General features: G+C 34.1%; 2 protein-coding genes across 4 annotated transcripts in view; one reads left to right on the top strand and one right to left on the bottom strand.

Annotated features, from left to right (window-relative positions):
• LOC109826292 (probable plastid-lipid-associated protein 12, chloroplastic) lies at positions 996-13,224 on the top strand. 3 transcript variants are annotated; one of them, XM_020393310.1, is made up of 12 exons: positions 996-1,348; positions 1,435-1,488; positions 1,575-1,649; positions 1,732-1,851; positions 2,079-2,270; positions 2,362-2,448; positions 2,531-2,623; positions 2,696-2,749; positions 2,851-2,930; positions 3,069-3,179; positions 3,285-3,393; positions 12,998-13,224. In XM_020393310.1, exons 1-11 carry the CDS (start codon positions 1,094-1,096, stop codon positions 3,370-3,372), a joined length of 1,209 nt encoding a protein of 402 aa, XP_020248899.1. In that variant the 5' UTR covers positions 996-1,093; the 3' UTR covers positions 3,373-3,393; positions 12,998-13,224. The 3 variants fall into 3 exon arrangements, with proteins under 3 accessions (XP_020248899.1, XP_020248900.1, XP_020248898.1); XM_020393311.1 differs by lacking the exon at positions 12,998-13,224 and adding an exon at positions 3,618-3,637; XM_020393309.1 differs by lacking the exon at positions 12,998-13,224 and having other exon boundaries at positions 3,285-3,496.
• Positions 7,622-17,231, bottom strand: part of LOC109826899 (callose synthase 3-like) — a 37,234-nt gene continuing 27,624 nt past the window's right edge. Inside the window, 14 exon segments of the mRNA XM_020393915.1 lie at positions 7,622-8,161; positions 8,714-8,899; positions 9,068-9,118; positions 9,218-10,015; positions 10,104-10,333; positions 10,415-10,527; positions 14,662-14,745; positions 14,852-14,970; positions 15,039-15,158; positions 15,437-15,584; positions 15,837-16,020; positions 16,132-16,200; positions 16,344-16,469; positions 16,580-16,689. Coding sequence (XP_020249504.1) covers positions 7,913-8,161; positions 8,714-8,899; positions 9,068-9,118; positions 9,218-10,015; positions 10,104-10,333; positions 10,415-10,527; positions 14,662-14,745; positions 14,852-14,970; positions 15,039-15,158; positions 15,437-15,584; positions 15,837-16,020; positions 16,132-16,200; positions 16,344-16,469; positions 16,580-16,689 — 2,587 coding nt within the window. The 3' untranslated portion in view covers positions 7,622-7,912.

Raw genomic sequence — 17,231 nt, 5'->3', positions numbered from 1 at the left:
TCATTTGTTTTTTTATTTACTTTAAATCAGGAATGGATGAAATTCGTGAGAGTACGATAAATGCTAGATTTAAAATGAACAGTCATCTACTAGAAAATCAACAACTGTTATAAAGTAGTAATCTTTCTGCTAATTTTTTTATAGAGGCGAAGATCCTAATTGGTATCATGATTTAGTGCTTCGTGTTTTGCTTGCTTGGTGTGAATTAAATCTGTGAGAATTTGGTTATTGGTATGAGTCTTCTTCTATTTCCATATGTTAATATGTGGAATATTGAACAAGTCAAAATAGACTTTGTTGGATGATTAGGTTATTTTTGTGTTTGCTTGTTTGGTGGTGAAATTATGAGGACGTTGCTCTTCAATTGTTTCCATTTGTTAATTGTGCAATGAGAAGAAGTCAAGAGGTTGACATTTACGTAGTTGAATTTTTTTTTCCTAATAAAAAAATTTAGCCGAAACAAGCTGTTTTAGGGACTCAAGCTGACTTCAAGATGTCAAGGGACCATGCTAATAATGCTCTTGCCCTGGCTAACAAGTTTTATACTTGGATGGATTTTTATGATTAACAGAGGTGACATTAAACTTGAAATCTTAGTAGGACGAGAGAGTATTCAGTAGTTTTTGTTCATTTTTAAAAATACAGTATAATGATATTTTTTTCTTGTGTAAGTGTACAAATCTAAAACTTCACTATAATGACATATATGTTTCCGATAACATGTGATGAATCAGAATCACTGAATACTTTCTCCATTTTGATTTGAGTGGACAATAAAATGATTGGATGTAAAAGTTGACTTTGTTCTGATTGACCAAATTAGTCCGTACGATAAGTGGAATAAACGTCCACCAACTTTGTGATTCATTAAATGAAAAAAAAAAACTTAATTCCCTTGGAAGTAAAATGATGAAGAAAATAATAAAAATAAATCTTTTTTCGTTTAACAAAAAATAATAATATCTAATAGATAAAGTTCTCTCGCGCGCAAACACAAACCACATATGCCCCTCATATTAACATCTCTTCAACCTCCAACCAAGAAATGCTCAAATTTTAGTCCCACAAAAAAGTTCAAGAGTAAGCTCCTCTAATGGCCGTAGGGGCTTTAAGGCCAAGCTTCCATCTTCCTTGTACACCGAAATCAAGTCCTTTTACTCCTCGGATTCAACCAGAATCCCTCAAACCCTTTCGCAAAAGATCGTTTCGTTTCTTCGCAACCCCAGTTTGTTCTTCTGTTGTTGAAGAAGAACAGAGCCTCTCATTCACTGAGCCTGAATCCGCACTTGTTGAAGCTCTCCTCGGGATTCAAGGGAGAGGCCGCGCTGCCTCGCCTCAGCAGTTGAAGGTAACTAATTATTCCTAGCTGCTTCAATGCTCTCAATTTCGCTTTGAGAAGAATGAAGTTGATGCTTGCGGCTCTTACATGTATAGGAGGTTGAAGACGCAGTCCGCGCACTGGAGGAAATAAAAGGGGTCCCTGAACCTGTGAGTCCTGCGCTTGCAGTCACAAACAAAAAAAAGATAAACAAACTCTTGAATAGTTAGTAACAAAGTCTTTGAATCTCCTTCAGACGAGCTCGAGCTTGATCGAAGGTCGATGGCAGCTTATTTTCACTACAAGACCAGGAACCGCGTCGCCAATTCAAGTAAGCAATCTCTCTTTTCTTTACGCGAAAGGAAATTCTAAGATTTCGCAATATATATGTTCTCCTTTCGGTTCTTGTGTAGAGAACCTTCGTCGGAGTTGATTTCTTCAAGGTATTTCAAGAGGTGTGTCTTAGAGCAGATGATCAAAGGGTGTCGAATATTGTGAAGTTCTCAGATGCAGTAGGTGAGCTTAAAGTTGAGGTATGGTCCTTCTGCTATCACTATGAAACAACAAGATTCGAGCATTAAAGTAACCAGTGTGCACCCCGTGCAAAGCACGACCCCATTTTTTTATTCCCGCTACATCAATTCTGTTTTCAAATGTTTTTATAAGTGCTACAGTTATATTTTTATTAACGCTATTATATTGGATAATCGTCTCAATTCATCGACTAATTTGGTCTCCCACATACATCTTTCTTCTGCAGGCTGCAGCAAGAATAAATGACGGGAAAAGAATCCTATTCCAATTCGATCGCGCAGCCTTCTCCTTCAAATTTTTGCCTTTCAAGGTTCCATACCCAGTTCCCTTCAAGCTTCTCGGCGATGAAGCAAAGGGATGGCTAGATACCACATACTTATCTCACGCCGGAAACATACGTATCTCAAGAGGAAACAAGGTAAGCCATGTATTAATTTACCTTCAATGACGTTCTAGCGCCATCGTACGTTTCATACGCGGCTAGAGATTCGAAACGTATTATAGTGCAGGGCACAACCTTTGTGCTGCAAAAGAAAACTGATCCGAGACAAAGATTGCTCGAAGCAATATCCGCAGGGTCTAGAGGAGTGACTGAGGTACGTGCAAACCGATGCACACGTACAGTTCCATTAAAATGTTTATACGTTTCTCGTCGATATTGTGATTAATTGCAAGCAGATTGTAGAAGAGCTGGTCTCCCTAAGGAACAATGAAGGCGAAGGATACAATGAAACTCTAGAAGGAGAATGGCAATTAGTTTGGGTTTCAGAGGTCTGTTAAGCCAACAGTATTTTGCTTACATAAAATTATCTTGTTGCTTTCAAAAGTGCAATTTTGTTGCAGTCAGAAGATCAAAGCTTGCAAACTATTGCGGCTGGTGGCCTTGAAGGCTTGCAGGTGGGCTAAAGATGTTCATCAACAAATGAATTGCCATCTCATGAACGTTTTTTTTCCTTCTTCTTCCATATATACACACATTTAATATTTCAAATTTGCAGGTTGTGAAGAAAAATGGTCAGTTTGAGAACCAGGTTCAACTCTTTCCAGGTTTCAAGTACTGTGCAATTGGAAATATCAGGTGAGATTTCGGATCCTTTTTCTTTTCTTTTCCTTGGAGTTTCTTGCATAATTGAAGGAAAGACGCATACATCGATCCTTCGTCGATATTCAAATGTCACCGGCGACCATATTAAGTACTAACTCGTCGAACTTGCAGTAAAACAGTAGACGGAAATACTTACAGTGTCTCCGTGGACAGTGGATACGCTCTTGTCGGTGGACTCAGATTTCCTGCGGAAGTCAAAAGCGAATACACGATGCAACTGCTGTGAGTCAATTAACAGTAAAACTTAATGCAAAGCTGACCATAATTGAAGATGCATATACGTTGAGACTACGGCGCTTAGCACTGAACATTTCTTGTATTATGCAGATATGTTGACAACAAAATCAGGATAATGCGAGGGGATAAGGGTATCATTTTTGTTTACTTGCTTCTGCAGAAGGCCAGCAGAAACTGAATTATCATACTCCCTTTAAAAGTACGACTTCAGGAAAATTTTTCTAGGGTCAATATTACTCTTAACTTTTTTTAAATGCTACATTGTTATCTTAATCTATTCTAATTATCTTATATTCTTTGAATTGATAATTAAGGGTGTGTTTGATAATCAATGTGTTTTTTTTTTGTTTTTTTGTAAAAAACATCATGCCATGGTGTTTCTTTTTCAAATGTATTTTGAAAACATCATTTTGGTCAAACTAGTTTGACCATTTATATAGCGGCAGTGGGCGGGGCGGGGGTGGCGGCGGGCAGGTGGCGGTGGCTGGCGGCCGGCCGACGGCAGCGAGCTAACGACGACCGTCAGCTATCAGCGGGTAGCGGCGAGTGCCGCGCGCGCGCCGCGGGCGGCGGCTGGGGCCGCTGGGGGCCGACGGGTGGAAGGTAGCCGACGGGCGGTGACGGGTGCCGACGGGTGGCAGGTAGACGACGGGCGACGGCGGGTGACCAACCTACGGCGGGCGACGGCTGGCGGGCCACGGCCGACAGGCGACGACAGGGTAGTGGTGGTGGCAGGCGGTGGAGGGTAGCTGGGCCGGCCAACGGCAGGTGGCGCGACGGTGGCGGGTGGCGGGTGACCGGCGGGCGGCGACGGTGACGGGTGGCCGTGGGCGGTGGCCGACGAGCGGAGACGGATGGTGGCGGCGGCGGTGGAGGGTGGCCAGTGACCATTACCTTTATCTATTCATAATGAGACTTAAACATGTTATTAGATAAAGGAAATACGTTTAATATAATTCAAATCAATTACTTATTTTAGTTCGTAGAGAAATCTAAAAACATGTGCTAGCGAGCACCGAAAAGTTTTTGGACTTTGTAAAAAATATCCTCCAATTTTTTAAAATTGCAAAAACACCCCTGTAAATTCAAAATTTTTTTAAACATCTTGAAAATTATAAATTTTACTTATTTCAATTTAGTGAGAAATATGAAAAGCATATGCTCGCTAGAAATTGAATTTTTTTTACTATGGAGTAAATATCTTGTAATTTTTAAAATTGTAAAAACAACCCTAAAAATTCAAAATTTATAGAAAATACCTTGGAAATTTCAAACCTATAGACACACTAAAAACCTACAAATAACACAAACAACTCCCAAAAATTTATGAATTTACAATAAACACTCTGAACTTTTACAAATTACAAAATAAAACCATCAAAATTATAAAATTTATAAAAATCATGATAATTTCTAACCTAACAGTACATTAAAAATATAATAATTATAAATATCCCCTACATAATTTATAATTTATAGTAAACAATCCTTTAAAGTTTTTAAAAATTACAAGCAAACTCTGAAAATTCAAATTTTATAAAAAACACCATGAGAATTTCAAACTCATTAGTAAATTAAAAACTTAGGAATTATAAATAGTCTATAAACAATTTATACTCTGTAGAAAAGGGTGTATAAGTTTAAGAAATTGCAAAAAAACCCTTAAAATTAATAATATACAAAGAAACACAATGAGAAGTTCAACCTATAGACACTAAAATGAATATACAAAACTACTAACAACCCTTAGAAAATTAAAAATTTACAAAAAAATATCATTCTCTCTTTAAAAGTACAGGTTTAAAAAAAACTTTTTATGAATAATATTACTCATAATTTTTTTGGAAAAGAACATAACTAATTAAAAAATCTATTAAATTTAAAATTTATAAAAAATAGCCTTGAAATTTAGTGCATTGCATGTTACCCCTCCAAAGTTTGAAAATTTTCAATGATTTTTTATAATTCCTCGATTTCAATATAATATTTAATAGTTTTGTGTATTTGTAAATTATAAAATTTTAGGGTTTTTTTTACAATTTTTAAAACATTTAAGGGTATCTTTTTTTCAGTTTTCTAATTTTTCATTGTGTTTGCAGATACATAAATATGTCAATTAATGATGATATTAAAGAGTAAGTCGTTTTTAAAATGTATTAGGTTATAGTTAAGTGTTCACATCACTATTCCTAGGTAGTATAGTTTATATATGCAAAAAAAATTTAGACAATCTATATAGTGGTTAAAAGGATTTTACCTTAAATGAACTATTTTTTATAAATTATATTTAATGTGAACCCATCATATAATTTTGGCTGTGGTTATCATAATTTTAATACATTTTATTGTTGACTATATAGGTATATAGACCATAGGTTACTTTACTTTCTCACATAAACTAATATTTAGCACTTAATAACTTAAATTAGTACTTTTAAATTTAATATAAAGAGAGATCTAATAACATTTATTTATTTACCTACAGGATAATACAATCTCAATTCCTTTTTTTTCTTGAGATTTATTCCATATTTATGCGTATCAAATTAGTAACTAAATTAATAATTATTTATGTTTAAATTATGATGATTGTAGTTGGTCACTCACTATGAATTTTTTATAAAAATATATACATTACTTTCTATAGCTATCTGCACTGTCCATGTATATTTTACAAAAATTGTTAATTTGACATATTAAATTACTTTTTCTTTGTAGAAATTTCTTCTTTTAACTTTTGGATTGTGTAATCACTATATCACTATTCTAGCGTAGAAAAAACCTCACTCTAAATGGCTTCAAACCAATGTTTGAGTTGAACTGAAAGATATATTATTGCTACTACATGTATATATATTTTAAGAAAATCATGTTAACATTTTTTAAGCAGAAGAGAATATTCTAACATTTGATATTATAAAAACTAAATATCGTCAATTGAGTGATTAGCAAAAGAGAATTTACATTAAAAAGTGTGAATAATAAGATAAAGAGAAAAAATAATGACATTGTCAACAGTACTACTAATAACAAAGTATAATGTAAAGTTAACCTATTTTGTGGAGCCCAACTACTGGCTACAAGCATCAAGGTTTCCACATATATATTTTATAATTTATTAAAAATGATCATATAATCTTATATAATATCGTTATTAGAGAAAATTCTTCATGAACCAGTATGTTCTTTACAATATATAAGCTATGCGCTCCAAATTCTTATGTCTTTTATAGAGTCAAAAAATATAAATACGAGCCTCTAACATTTTGCTCTCACATCAGTAAAATCCACTTAGTAGATGTGGATATTCCAAATAAGTTATATGTCATATATACAACACAATTGCCTAGCCAAGTGAGTTATAATAGCTTTTTTAATTCACATCATTTAGGCTAAGATTTAATAAGGACCTTGCATCAAAGAAAAACAATTATATTTAGAGCACATGGCGAAATATATCATAATCTTTCTGCTCTAATTTCGCAATAAAATAATTCTTCATACTTTCAGTTTTACTTCGATGATATGGAGAATGAGCTATAAAATTAAATAAAAATATTAGATAATGTAAATATGAGTGAAACCACAACTAAAAGTTAATATAAATATGAGTCAAACCACAATTAAAGGTTTAATGGACATATTGCAAGTAAATTCATATGCAAAATTCCTTCGCGAATTGAATGATCACCCAACTTTTGAAGACTTCACGATACTAATAAGCATAGATGTTGTACTAGTTCAATGTGTTTATAACTCACAAATAGTAGATCACGTGGCCAGTCTAGGTTGGAGAAAACAATAACAATATTTTATTTGAAAGAGAGATTATTGAGTTGATGATCAACCCCACAAAAAAAATTATTTTCTTTTTTATTTTTATTCTATTTTTATCAATTTAAATAATCGTGATATTTGACCACGTGCATTACACGTGCATCTCAACTCAGTTATCATAAAAACGGAAGACTCAAAAGTCTGATGAGTGCAAGAAAGACAATCGCATTGAAGAGATTCTCTGTTCTTAACTTTTCTTTTTATTTTTTTTCTCTTTTCAGTTATTATTTTGTGAAGAGAAGGTAATACACGTGGCTCTGTAAATAATAATATACTCCATACAAGCATCTAATGCGGGGTTTTTAAATCCACAATGAAATCTACAAGTTAGCTAGAAAGGTAAAATCTCACCCTTGATATGTAAAAGGGTTTTATCTCACCATTCAGAGAGAAAAGTCAGGAAAAGAGCAAAGAATAAAGTGATAATTCTACCAAAGAGAAGATAATTCTACCGAAGTCATGAAACAATTTATACGCATTAAGTGATAATTCTACCAAAGAGAAGATAATTCTACCGAAGTGATGAAACAATTTATACGCATCACATGACACATCTTCAGGCATCAAATTGAAAACAGCACATAAACGGGTAAGTAAGCAGAAAGCTATGTTGCCCGCCAAAAACTAGGATATAATCTAGTAACAAAATTTGGCCAAGGATTGTGTAAGACACAAAAGTTCACCACAAATACACAACTAATAAACATGAAAATACTAATATCATACAGCTTACAGCATCTTTCCATACAAGGAAAGAGACTGCGTTCTAACCTAACAATGCGTTCGCATTGCTGATTGTCCTGACATACAATTATAATAATAAGATGTACTAAATTACAATAGATTTACAACAGACAAATAAACATCTGCTGAGGCTTATCTTAATCCTTGTTGCGAGATGAGTGTTCTTTTCTTTGCCCACCAAGAATACGAGAAATCTGCAGACCTCTACTGAAAGCTTGGTTGAAGAGCATCCTGGTTTGGAATTCAGAAACAAATGGGAACCACGCCAAAAATGCAATCGGAGTGAAAAGGAGTAATCCTATTATGATTTCATATCCACGTGCAAGTGCACGTATCGATCCCCATAACCCAGCTCTGCGAACAACTCGCTTAAGAGCCTGTGCAATCTGCAATAAAAGGTTCACGTCAATAATAGAAGAACAAAAGAACATTAGGTTAGTTGTACATAGACCCCTGTAGTTTTGCTGTTTTGAAGTTACTACCCCCATAGTTTTTCATTGTTGCAGAGAGGCCGCTTGGGTCTTTTTTTTTTTTTTAATTCTGCCTTCAGATAGACTCCCAAATTTCAAATAAAGGCAATATATGCGTAAAAGAGTAAAAAAATTCAACCCAGGTTTTCTGTCTGCAACAATGAAGCCAAATGGGTAGTTAGTTTAACAAGTAAAACTAAACGGGATTAAATTTTTTCGACTCTTCTACCTTCTTCAGATCGACTCACTAATCTCACCCTGATGCATAAACATAAACAAAAAAAATCCATGAAAATAAATAGATAGATAAATAAAGGAATTCAACCAAAGGGGCCAACAATGAAGCTACAGGGGTAATTACTTCTAACCAGTGAAACTACAGGGGATCTATGTGCAATTAACCCAAGAACATTAAATTTGATAGCATATCATAAAAAATAAATTAAGTGGTCAGAATGATTCGCTTACCAAGAGTATACCCCAACCAGTCGGCATGAATGCAAGGATGCATACAATTATGTCTTGAAGTGTCATACCAGGGATGGCTATCAAAGTAATCAAAATGGACGCAAATGTCACAAAGATCAGAAATTTGATCAGCCGAAAAACAAGCTGAAAATTTGCGCTGAATCTCCTCCTTCCTACAGATACCGTCTGAATAAAGAAGAAATAATAACTGTGAGCATACTGGGAAGAAGGCTATAATGGAATGCTAACTCAGTACATCCGCAAATTGGAACCGAGTAAAATTAATCCAATTATGTTACCATGTAGGACTTTCTAACATTAATGATGCAAGGTACTGAAGTTCGAGAAAATTACCTTCATGACAAGCAGTACAGCAAATATCACAAGCCAAGAAATTCCATAAACCTGAAAACACAATTGATCAAACAGTGAGATGTGTTCCCTATATTACAACATGAAATGAAATACCATGAACGAATAAAAATAAAGGAACAGAAAAACTACCAGGATGCTTTTAGTCTTTCTTGTTATGTTCAAGTGATAGACAAGCCCATACTGATAGATAAAAAATCGTAATGCTAACAAAATCTCAGCAATGATCCCACGAATCCCAGAATACTTCAGATGCTCTTGCTCCTTATCCCACCAAGACTCCCAACTTTTCTCTGCTGATACACCAATTCCTCCACGATTGCTGATCCACTTATTCCAATCGGTCCAGTCATCAACTATCTTTTGCCACTCGAAGCCGGACGGGTTGAACAGAAAAGGTGCAAATAGCCAGGTTCCCACCATAAACCACATAGAAAAAGTGATAAATATGTATGCAACTCCAGATCTATACGATTGTCCAAAGATTTCATAAACGACAAGCAAGATCATTAGCTCAATTCCCTTCACAAAATGGCTACGAGAGTAGAGCCTGTAGTTGTCGGCAAACTTGGCATGGAAAACGACAAACCCACGACCAGTACCTCTATATTCAGCACCACCATGAAGCAATGTCCTGCCATAGTAGTGGGTCTTGGTTCCAAGAGAAAATGTAAAGAAAACAGAAGCTAGCTGCAACTGCATCAGGATGAATTCACTTAATGCCTTACGAAATCCTTTTTCAAGACCGATTTCCATCATCATAGGTAGAGCCATGAGAAATCCTAGTTGCACAAAAGATTGCGAAGCAAGAGCAACCTGTAGGGGTTGGTTATGGCTAAACCTTCTACCAGTTGATAGACCTTCTTCAAGTCCACTAAGAACAAGATAGAGTCGCCCATACAAAAATATGTACACTATAATGACCGTCACCTGTCAGCAAAAGAAAAATACAGATCAACCTAATTAAAAGGATTATTAACCAAAACAGATATTTAATGGCAAAAGATGGAAGCCGTACCAAGGTACTGAAGTAGAACCCTACGGTGGTAAAATAACAGGACAACATCCTAAAGAAATCAAAACGGTGTCCAAGACGATAAATATCACGACTCAGTGTCTGCTCTCCATTCCCATTTGCAATCTTTGCTTCAAATAGTGAGATCTGATTAAGACCCACATCTCTCCCCTTACCAACTTGCAAGTATTCATGATGAGTAACACTGCCTTCACGAAGTGTAGAATTGAAACCTGCAGATTGGAGCCAAAATATAAGAAATATAAATAGAGCAAGCACAATAACTAGATTTATTTTAGAAGTTAAAACCATGCCTGCAAATATGTCCTCGCTCAAGTTAATTATCTTGGATGCTTTACTTACACCTCCTCTTGTGAGGTGGAATAGTCTATCAAACACATCCGGATGACCATAGTGAAATCGAACCCTGAGCAGCAACAGAAACAGAAGGATCTCATGAAAAAAATGTCTAGCAATCTGTATACTAAATAGTTTAAAGGACCAACTCTGTGGTCTAGCATTCTGCTTGAATCATTGGTTAAAATTCACATGGTAAGCATTCTCACAAGCAGAGATAATGCAACAAACTTAACCAAACAATTCTTGGCTAGGCAGACTAATCCTATCCTCCACCTCCCAACAGAAGTAATACTTAAACCATAAACCAAATAAGAGATACAGCTACATGAGCAGTAAATTAAGAGAATGAAATCACTAAAGGTGAATAAAAAATGGATTCCAATTTTCGGAATCGCTATCTCGCTAGGCTGCAAGGTTTTAAATATCGGACATCGGGGAAATATTGGATAGCCAAAATTCGTATCGGATTGCGGATATCGGGAAAATATCAGAGATATGTGGTAAATATCAGAGATATGTGGTAAATATCTGAATCTCATAACAGATGTTTACATATATAATATAATGCACTAAAATATAATCTCAACATACTTAATAAAATCTAAGCAAACAAAATATAAATAATATATGTTTAGGATAACTAATCAACCTTGTAAAACAAATAAAAGTACAAATCAATATTGCAACATTTCATTTGATTTTTTTAGACCAAACGTCATTTAATATAATGGAAAAATCATGATATCTCACCCAAAAATTACCAAACATATTGTTTTGTGACAAGTCATATAAAATGATATATAGGCCAACATATCGGCTGATATATCAACCATATCGGGGATATAATGTCCACAATAGCCAAAAAGCAGTAAATGATATTTAGAGACCATATCAGTTGCAGCAAGATCTGTAAAAGAATATATCAAGCGACATAGCGGGCCATGTCAGGGGTATTTAGAACAATGCAAGGTGATTCATTGTGTATGCTTTTCTATCCATGTAGAGAGACCCTCCCTTCCTTCATTCTCTCTAAATAAGTCTCCTGAGACAAATTTTACCCACTTTTTTCCACGGCTCAAAGCAAGATATGTTGAACTAATTCAGTGATCAGCTTCTAGGATGCTCTTTTTGATTACAAGGAGGTGAGTAAGCTGAAGCCGACCAGTAGAATTTTAAAAGATTTACCAAATATAAAATATAAAATTTGAAAACTCAAGGAGTTCACAGGTTTATGCTTTACCTTTTGTATGCAAAGCATGGACCTCACACACTTTTGATGTTTGGATATAATATCTCAGTGTCCGTTAAATTTATCCGATTAGATGAATATTTAGATTTTAAGTTCTTTAGCTATAGGACATAAGTTACAATTGTGAAACTAAACTAAAGAATGATTTTTCTAACTAGATGTTATCATCTAATATCTATCTAATCTAATCTGGTCTAATACTATTATAAAAGTGTGGTGCCATGTTAAAACATTTCTTCCCAGAATACCCTCCAATTTATGTTACAACACATACATAACTCATGCCACTTCACATCCTTCTCCTGTAACCCCCAATTAACGTCATTTCATGTATTTACTCTCACTAATTATTACTATCATAATTATAAGAAAAGTTACAACTATTCATCTTCTAATAGAACAACTATAAATCCCAAGAATTTATCATGCCCTTCACATCTTAAATCAAATGCTCGCTTAAAGGTCTGTCTTTTTGCTAGGTATTGCTTCAATTTTTGTGTTACTACTTTGTTTGGTTTATTATTATTATATTTGTTTCTAGAACTAAGATCCATTGTTTCTCACATACACTTCAGATTGACTTGCCTATAGCAGTTCATTTCATTTTCTATTTCCACCACCCACAGCACCTCCTATTGAAGCATAATCCTTTTTCCCATGTCCTTTACTTAATTTGTTCTTGGATATTTCTCTTTACAAGATCACATTTTTCTTTCTTTTTATACTTTTGCTAATTTAATAAGCTGACATCTTTTTGTTGGATGTGCATCAGGAAACATTTGGGATCTAAATCGAAATAACTTGAAGCAATAAATCATAAATTCATCTACTTTCTCAATTTAGAAATTGCAGATACCATACACATAAATTAGCATAAAATTAATACTAGAAGTTGATCATTTCTCAATTTAAAAGTTGTTATTCCATTTTCAAGGTGTCTATTCTTTTATCTTTTTATTAGTTTGATGCATTTCATGTACTTTAGTCATGAATATTCTTTTATAGTCGAAAGCTTTGTTTATATAGTAGAAAGATGGTATTATATTCGATTTCTTTATATGATTCTTGTAATCTTCATTTTTATGTAATGATATGTAATCATAAATATCATGTATTGTAGTCGTAAATGTTCTTATATAGTCGTAACTTTGTTTATGCAGTAGAAGACGGTATTATATTCAACGTATTTCAATATTCATTTTTATGTAACGATATAAAATCATAAATAGTTTGCTGTAAATCTTTGTTCACAATCTCATGTTACTGGGACATTGGCGCTACGCTATAGGCCTGAATACTGTGGTGCATTGATACGGTATGACAAAGGATCAAGGAAGAACAAGCAAAAGAATCCAGAACTAAACTTTCTTGGCGTTATACATGGAAGAAAGAGAGAATTCTTTTTTATCGATTTACTTGAGCGTTGTAAATATTCAAGATAAAGTTTTAAAACACTATTATTGTGCTATACTTACTGACTTATCATGATAATTGCCTGCCATAAAGATATTTTAAGATTTGTATATAAGATAATATTCCTTTTATTGCACAAGGAAATTATTAACGTAAAGTAAACTTGAAATATTTATATGCAGGATATTTTAACTCAATAATATTTACAGATAACACATATATTTATCTCCATTAATTGCATTTTTTTTTACGAAATTGATAAAGGAAATCCATAATTTCAATAAAATAGAAAGCTAGCTCTATTAACTCCAGTAGAAGTGTTAGATACAATGATTCAAGTTTATGAAAGAATATTATGTTCTTAGTATGGTAATTAAGTGCTAATTTTATAGGTTAAATAATCAGATACTTACTTTACAGAGATGTGATGCACATACACAGTTTATAAATTACAATAATGTATAAAGCATAGTTTACATATAGTGAATGAGTGCACTCTTAATAAAAGAGTAATCAAAATCAAGTTTTTAAATTTAAAGATCCTAAGAGACTTCAACAATTTGCAATTTTTTATAGAACAACCCTAAGAATTTGTAGAATTTACATAAAATACACAAGACTTTCAGAAATTGCATTTTTTTCAAAAAGTCCTGGAACTTACAAACATTGAAAATGCATCCATAACTTGCAGAGTTTGTAGATTTTGCAGAAAAAATCCCAAAAGTTGCAATCAGTTGAAAATCAGTAAAGTTATATTTTACAATTAAGTATTTTATTTACCCATCTTAATGCTAAAACTGTATTCCGACTTTGCAAATAAAACCACGAGTATCTATAAAATTATGGCATACGTTATCTTAAATTATAAGTAAATAAAACTATCTTTTAGGCTTTGAAAAAAAATAGATTTGCGTCTTTTGGGTATTCCAAAACCTGCAAATTTTTATCAAAAATCCCCAATTTTTAAAAAAAACCAGGAATTAGTAAAATTTATAGAATAAACCTCAAAATTTTTGCCAAAGCAAAAAAAACCTAGATGTTCATAATCTACAGAAAGAACCCTAAGCTTTCATATATTTATAGAAAGAACCCTATAACTTCATAAGATCTACAAATTAACCCCTTCAAAAATAAACGACGCCAATATTTATATGTAGTCTAGGGTTTTAATTAGGAGAAAATTACAAATACGTCCTCAAGGTTAGTCATAATTACATCCAAAATTAAACTTTTCCATACAATATATATTTAATTGCATAAAATATTTTAGAACATAAAACAAATAGGTCCACGAGCAACGCACGTGCACTATACTAGTATTTAGAAAAATGCGACAGTTAATCATGTGCACCCATCTACAAAAGTGCAGGGCAGTATACAATTCTGGCAATATCATACTAAAAAGGCTGAATAGACTGCAAATACTCATAACAGGATAACAAAACAGTACCTCTGCGAGAACATTATCATCAATCTATTCCTCATAACTAACATATCTATGATTTCTGGAAAAAGAAAGTGTCAAAACTAGGGGATCACCTGAGAGGGTTCGCAAGCAACCGTTGGCCAATAGTAACAAAACTAGTCTCCTGGTTCGACATGAACCATGCAAGAGAAGAAACACTGCATGGCAAAAGCTGACAACAAATTAGTTTTTAACCATAAAGAGGAAATTACGCCTAGTGCTACAGGATTACGCTTCCTTCTTAGGTATGTAAAAGTCACAAACCTCCCAGTAAATATGTGCTCCCTAACTCCAAGTATAGATGGATGTCTCACACCGTCATGTTTATGCAGAAACTCTTGCAGCAAATTTCGCATTTTCAAGGCCTCTTCCAGATAGTTGTCCTGTAAAATTGATAAGAGGTGTTAAGGCTGTGGCAAGCTAATCAACTGAAAAGCAGATCACTGGTTACCTGGTTCATGTCTATAGTCTGTAAACCTTCACCGCGTGTAAATATAATGGCGTGATTCTGATTTTCTGGCTTGCCTTCCCCCAGAATAGCAGGACCTGGGAGCTTTATTCTATATATGACCTATGAGAGATTAGAAAAGTATCAGATGGTTAGTAGAGTAGACATATAACACGGCACCAACAGGGTGCTATGCAGAAGGTTGGAAGTAAAAGAAATGAACAAAATAATAGCCAAAGCAAGGAAAGTATTGGTGTTATCAGAATCAATTACAAGTTCAGAATAAACTGGATTTTTTCCCACTTAGTTTTGCAAGAAAATTAAGAAGTGTGTGTTTAAGAAGATTATAGAACACTTCTGTAAGAAATTGATGTGTAAGTTAAAATAAGACAGGTCATCACCTGATCAAGATTTTGTACTGCCTCCGCCGCATTATCAGTTTTTGGTAAAGCAGCCTTCACTAAAGCAGAGTAATAGACCTTCTCAACTGTTCTATCTCCGCGAGGTTCTTCAACCTCGTCAATATAAGCCACTCGTAATGATGGATACCTGACCACCAATATATTCACATAATTAATGAAAACTTTAGGATATATGACAATCAAAATACTCAGAAAACTAAAGTACAATTTTAAGATTGATAGTCAACTATAATTTTTGTGCATAATATAAGACTAAGCTATCACGTTGATTTACAAGAACATGAAAAGGAGATGATGCTCACTAGGCATGGTAATGCAATTCTTTAATTCATTTTTCCCATATATATACAAATTGTAAAAACTAGACTTTCAGACATACGTGCTCATCAGTTTTAGAATATCTTGTGCACGTTGATCGCCAGACCGTTTTTGAATTCCATATTGCTGGCAGGATACAACATATGTGAACTTCATATCAGCTACAGCCTGGCATTGAGTCCACAAAGATCTTCCTGAACTTTCCTCAGAAGTTAATTCCATTGCTTTATAGCCTGCCATAAGATCTGAATGATACAACATTAGAACAATCAGCGGCAAACCAGAACTATATGACTATATGAATACTGTTAGCCAAGATCTCTTTTCAACAACCAAGTGCTAAATTACAAGAATACCTTCATCCTTGGCCATATCAAGAAAAGACTGCAATTCCAGAGCTTTTCGATAGTACATCATACCTCTGACTGAAAGTCATGATAACAGACGGTGAACAAGAAACTTTCAATTTAGATTTATAAAGAAAAGTCAAATATGAGACACCGAATATTCTAATTCACAAGGAAATTTAGTTTCCACGCAAACTCATGGGATGCACCAAATATCATACCAGTTCGAGTCAGAGTTTGGCCCCTATATGATGCCCACAGTCGAAGCTCTTCTTCCAGATCTTCCCTTTGCCTAAGATCTTCCTCAGATTTGCAATTTGTTCGCTCAAGGAAATTGGTCCATTCATCTAGAAATTAAGGGAAAGAAGTAAGTTATTACAGATAACACATGTAAATAATGCTAACTTCCATAAAATTTTGTAAGTCTATAGATTCCAAGCTACAGATAACAAAATACCTGGATAAATTTTCTGCAAATAGAAAAGGATGGAAACTCCATCTTCGTTTGGTTCATCTAGGTCACGTAGAGGAAAGAGAACCTCCTCCGTGTAATAGGGTGTCAAAATGCTGCATTGAAGATAGACAAAAGGATTTGAAAATAAATAATAAAATGTAGCAGCATATAGAATCATAATCAGTAAAGTAACAAGATCAGCTCCACGTCAGCATTATCATCCTAACAAACAGTCAACATTCAATTTAAAAAAAAACCTATAATCCTTGGTCGGAAAACCTTATATCAGAAACTGATACAGTAGGTATCCTTGTTTTTCAAAGGGCACTTGTTCTTCAGCAAAGGACAAATCAGAGAGTTGACATCAAATTTGTAATTGGATCAACAGAAAGACATTATCTTTTCAATCGAACCTTCACCATATAGATGTTCCCCACAGCCAACTCATTTCACAGAGTGCAAGCTATAAAAACCCACAGGAAAATTAAATTTGTTTAGCACCACTTACCCCTAAATTAACGAGACTTGGGTTTTCCATATCAATTAATAATAGACTCTTGAAATTAAATAAAAACACATACAATTTAGGACATATTAAAGATATTTCATTTTTAGGACATCTCAAGATAGTTGTAGGCCTTTGAAACCCCAACCA

The sequence above is a fragment of the Asparagus officinalis genome, chromosome 10 (assembly GCF_001876935.1).
Source record: "Asparagus officinalis chromosome 10, Aspof.V1, whole genome shotgun sequence".
Lineage (NCBI taxonomy): Eukaryota > Viridiplantae > Streptophyta > Magnoliopsida > Asparagales > Asparagaceae > Asparagus > Asparagus officinalis.
The sequence above is the reverse complement of the archived record's forward strand: the minus strand, read 5'-3'. Positions and strand labels throughout refer to the sequence as shown.

Excerpts from the sequence above, each read along its gene's own strand:
- LOC109826292 (XM_020393310.1), top strand. The coding sequence starts at position 1,094 with ATGGCCGTAGGGGCTTTAAGGCCAAGCTTCCATCTTCCTTGTACACCG. Across the intron at positions 2,624-2,695 it reads AATTAGTTTGGGTTTCAGAG|TCAGAAGATCAAAGCTTGCA; the intron begins GTCTGTTAAGCC and ends ATTTTGTTGCAG. Across the intron at positions 2,750-2,850 it reads GTGGCCTTGAAGGCTTGCAG|GTTGTGAAGAAAAATGGTCA; the intron begins GTGGGCTAAAGA and ends TCAAATTTGCAG.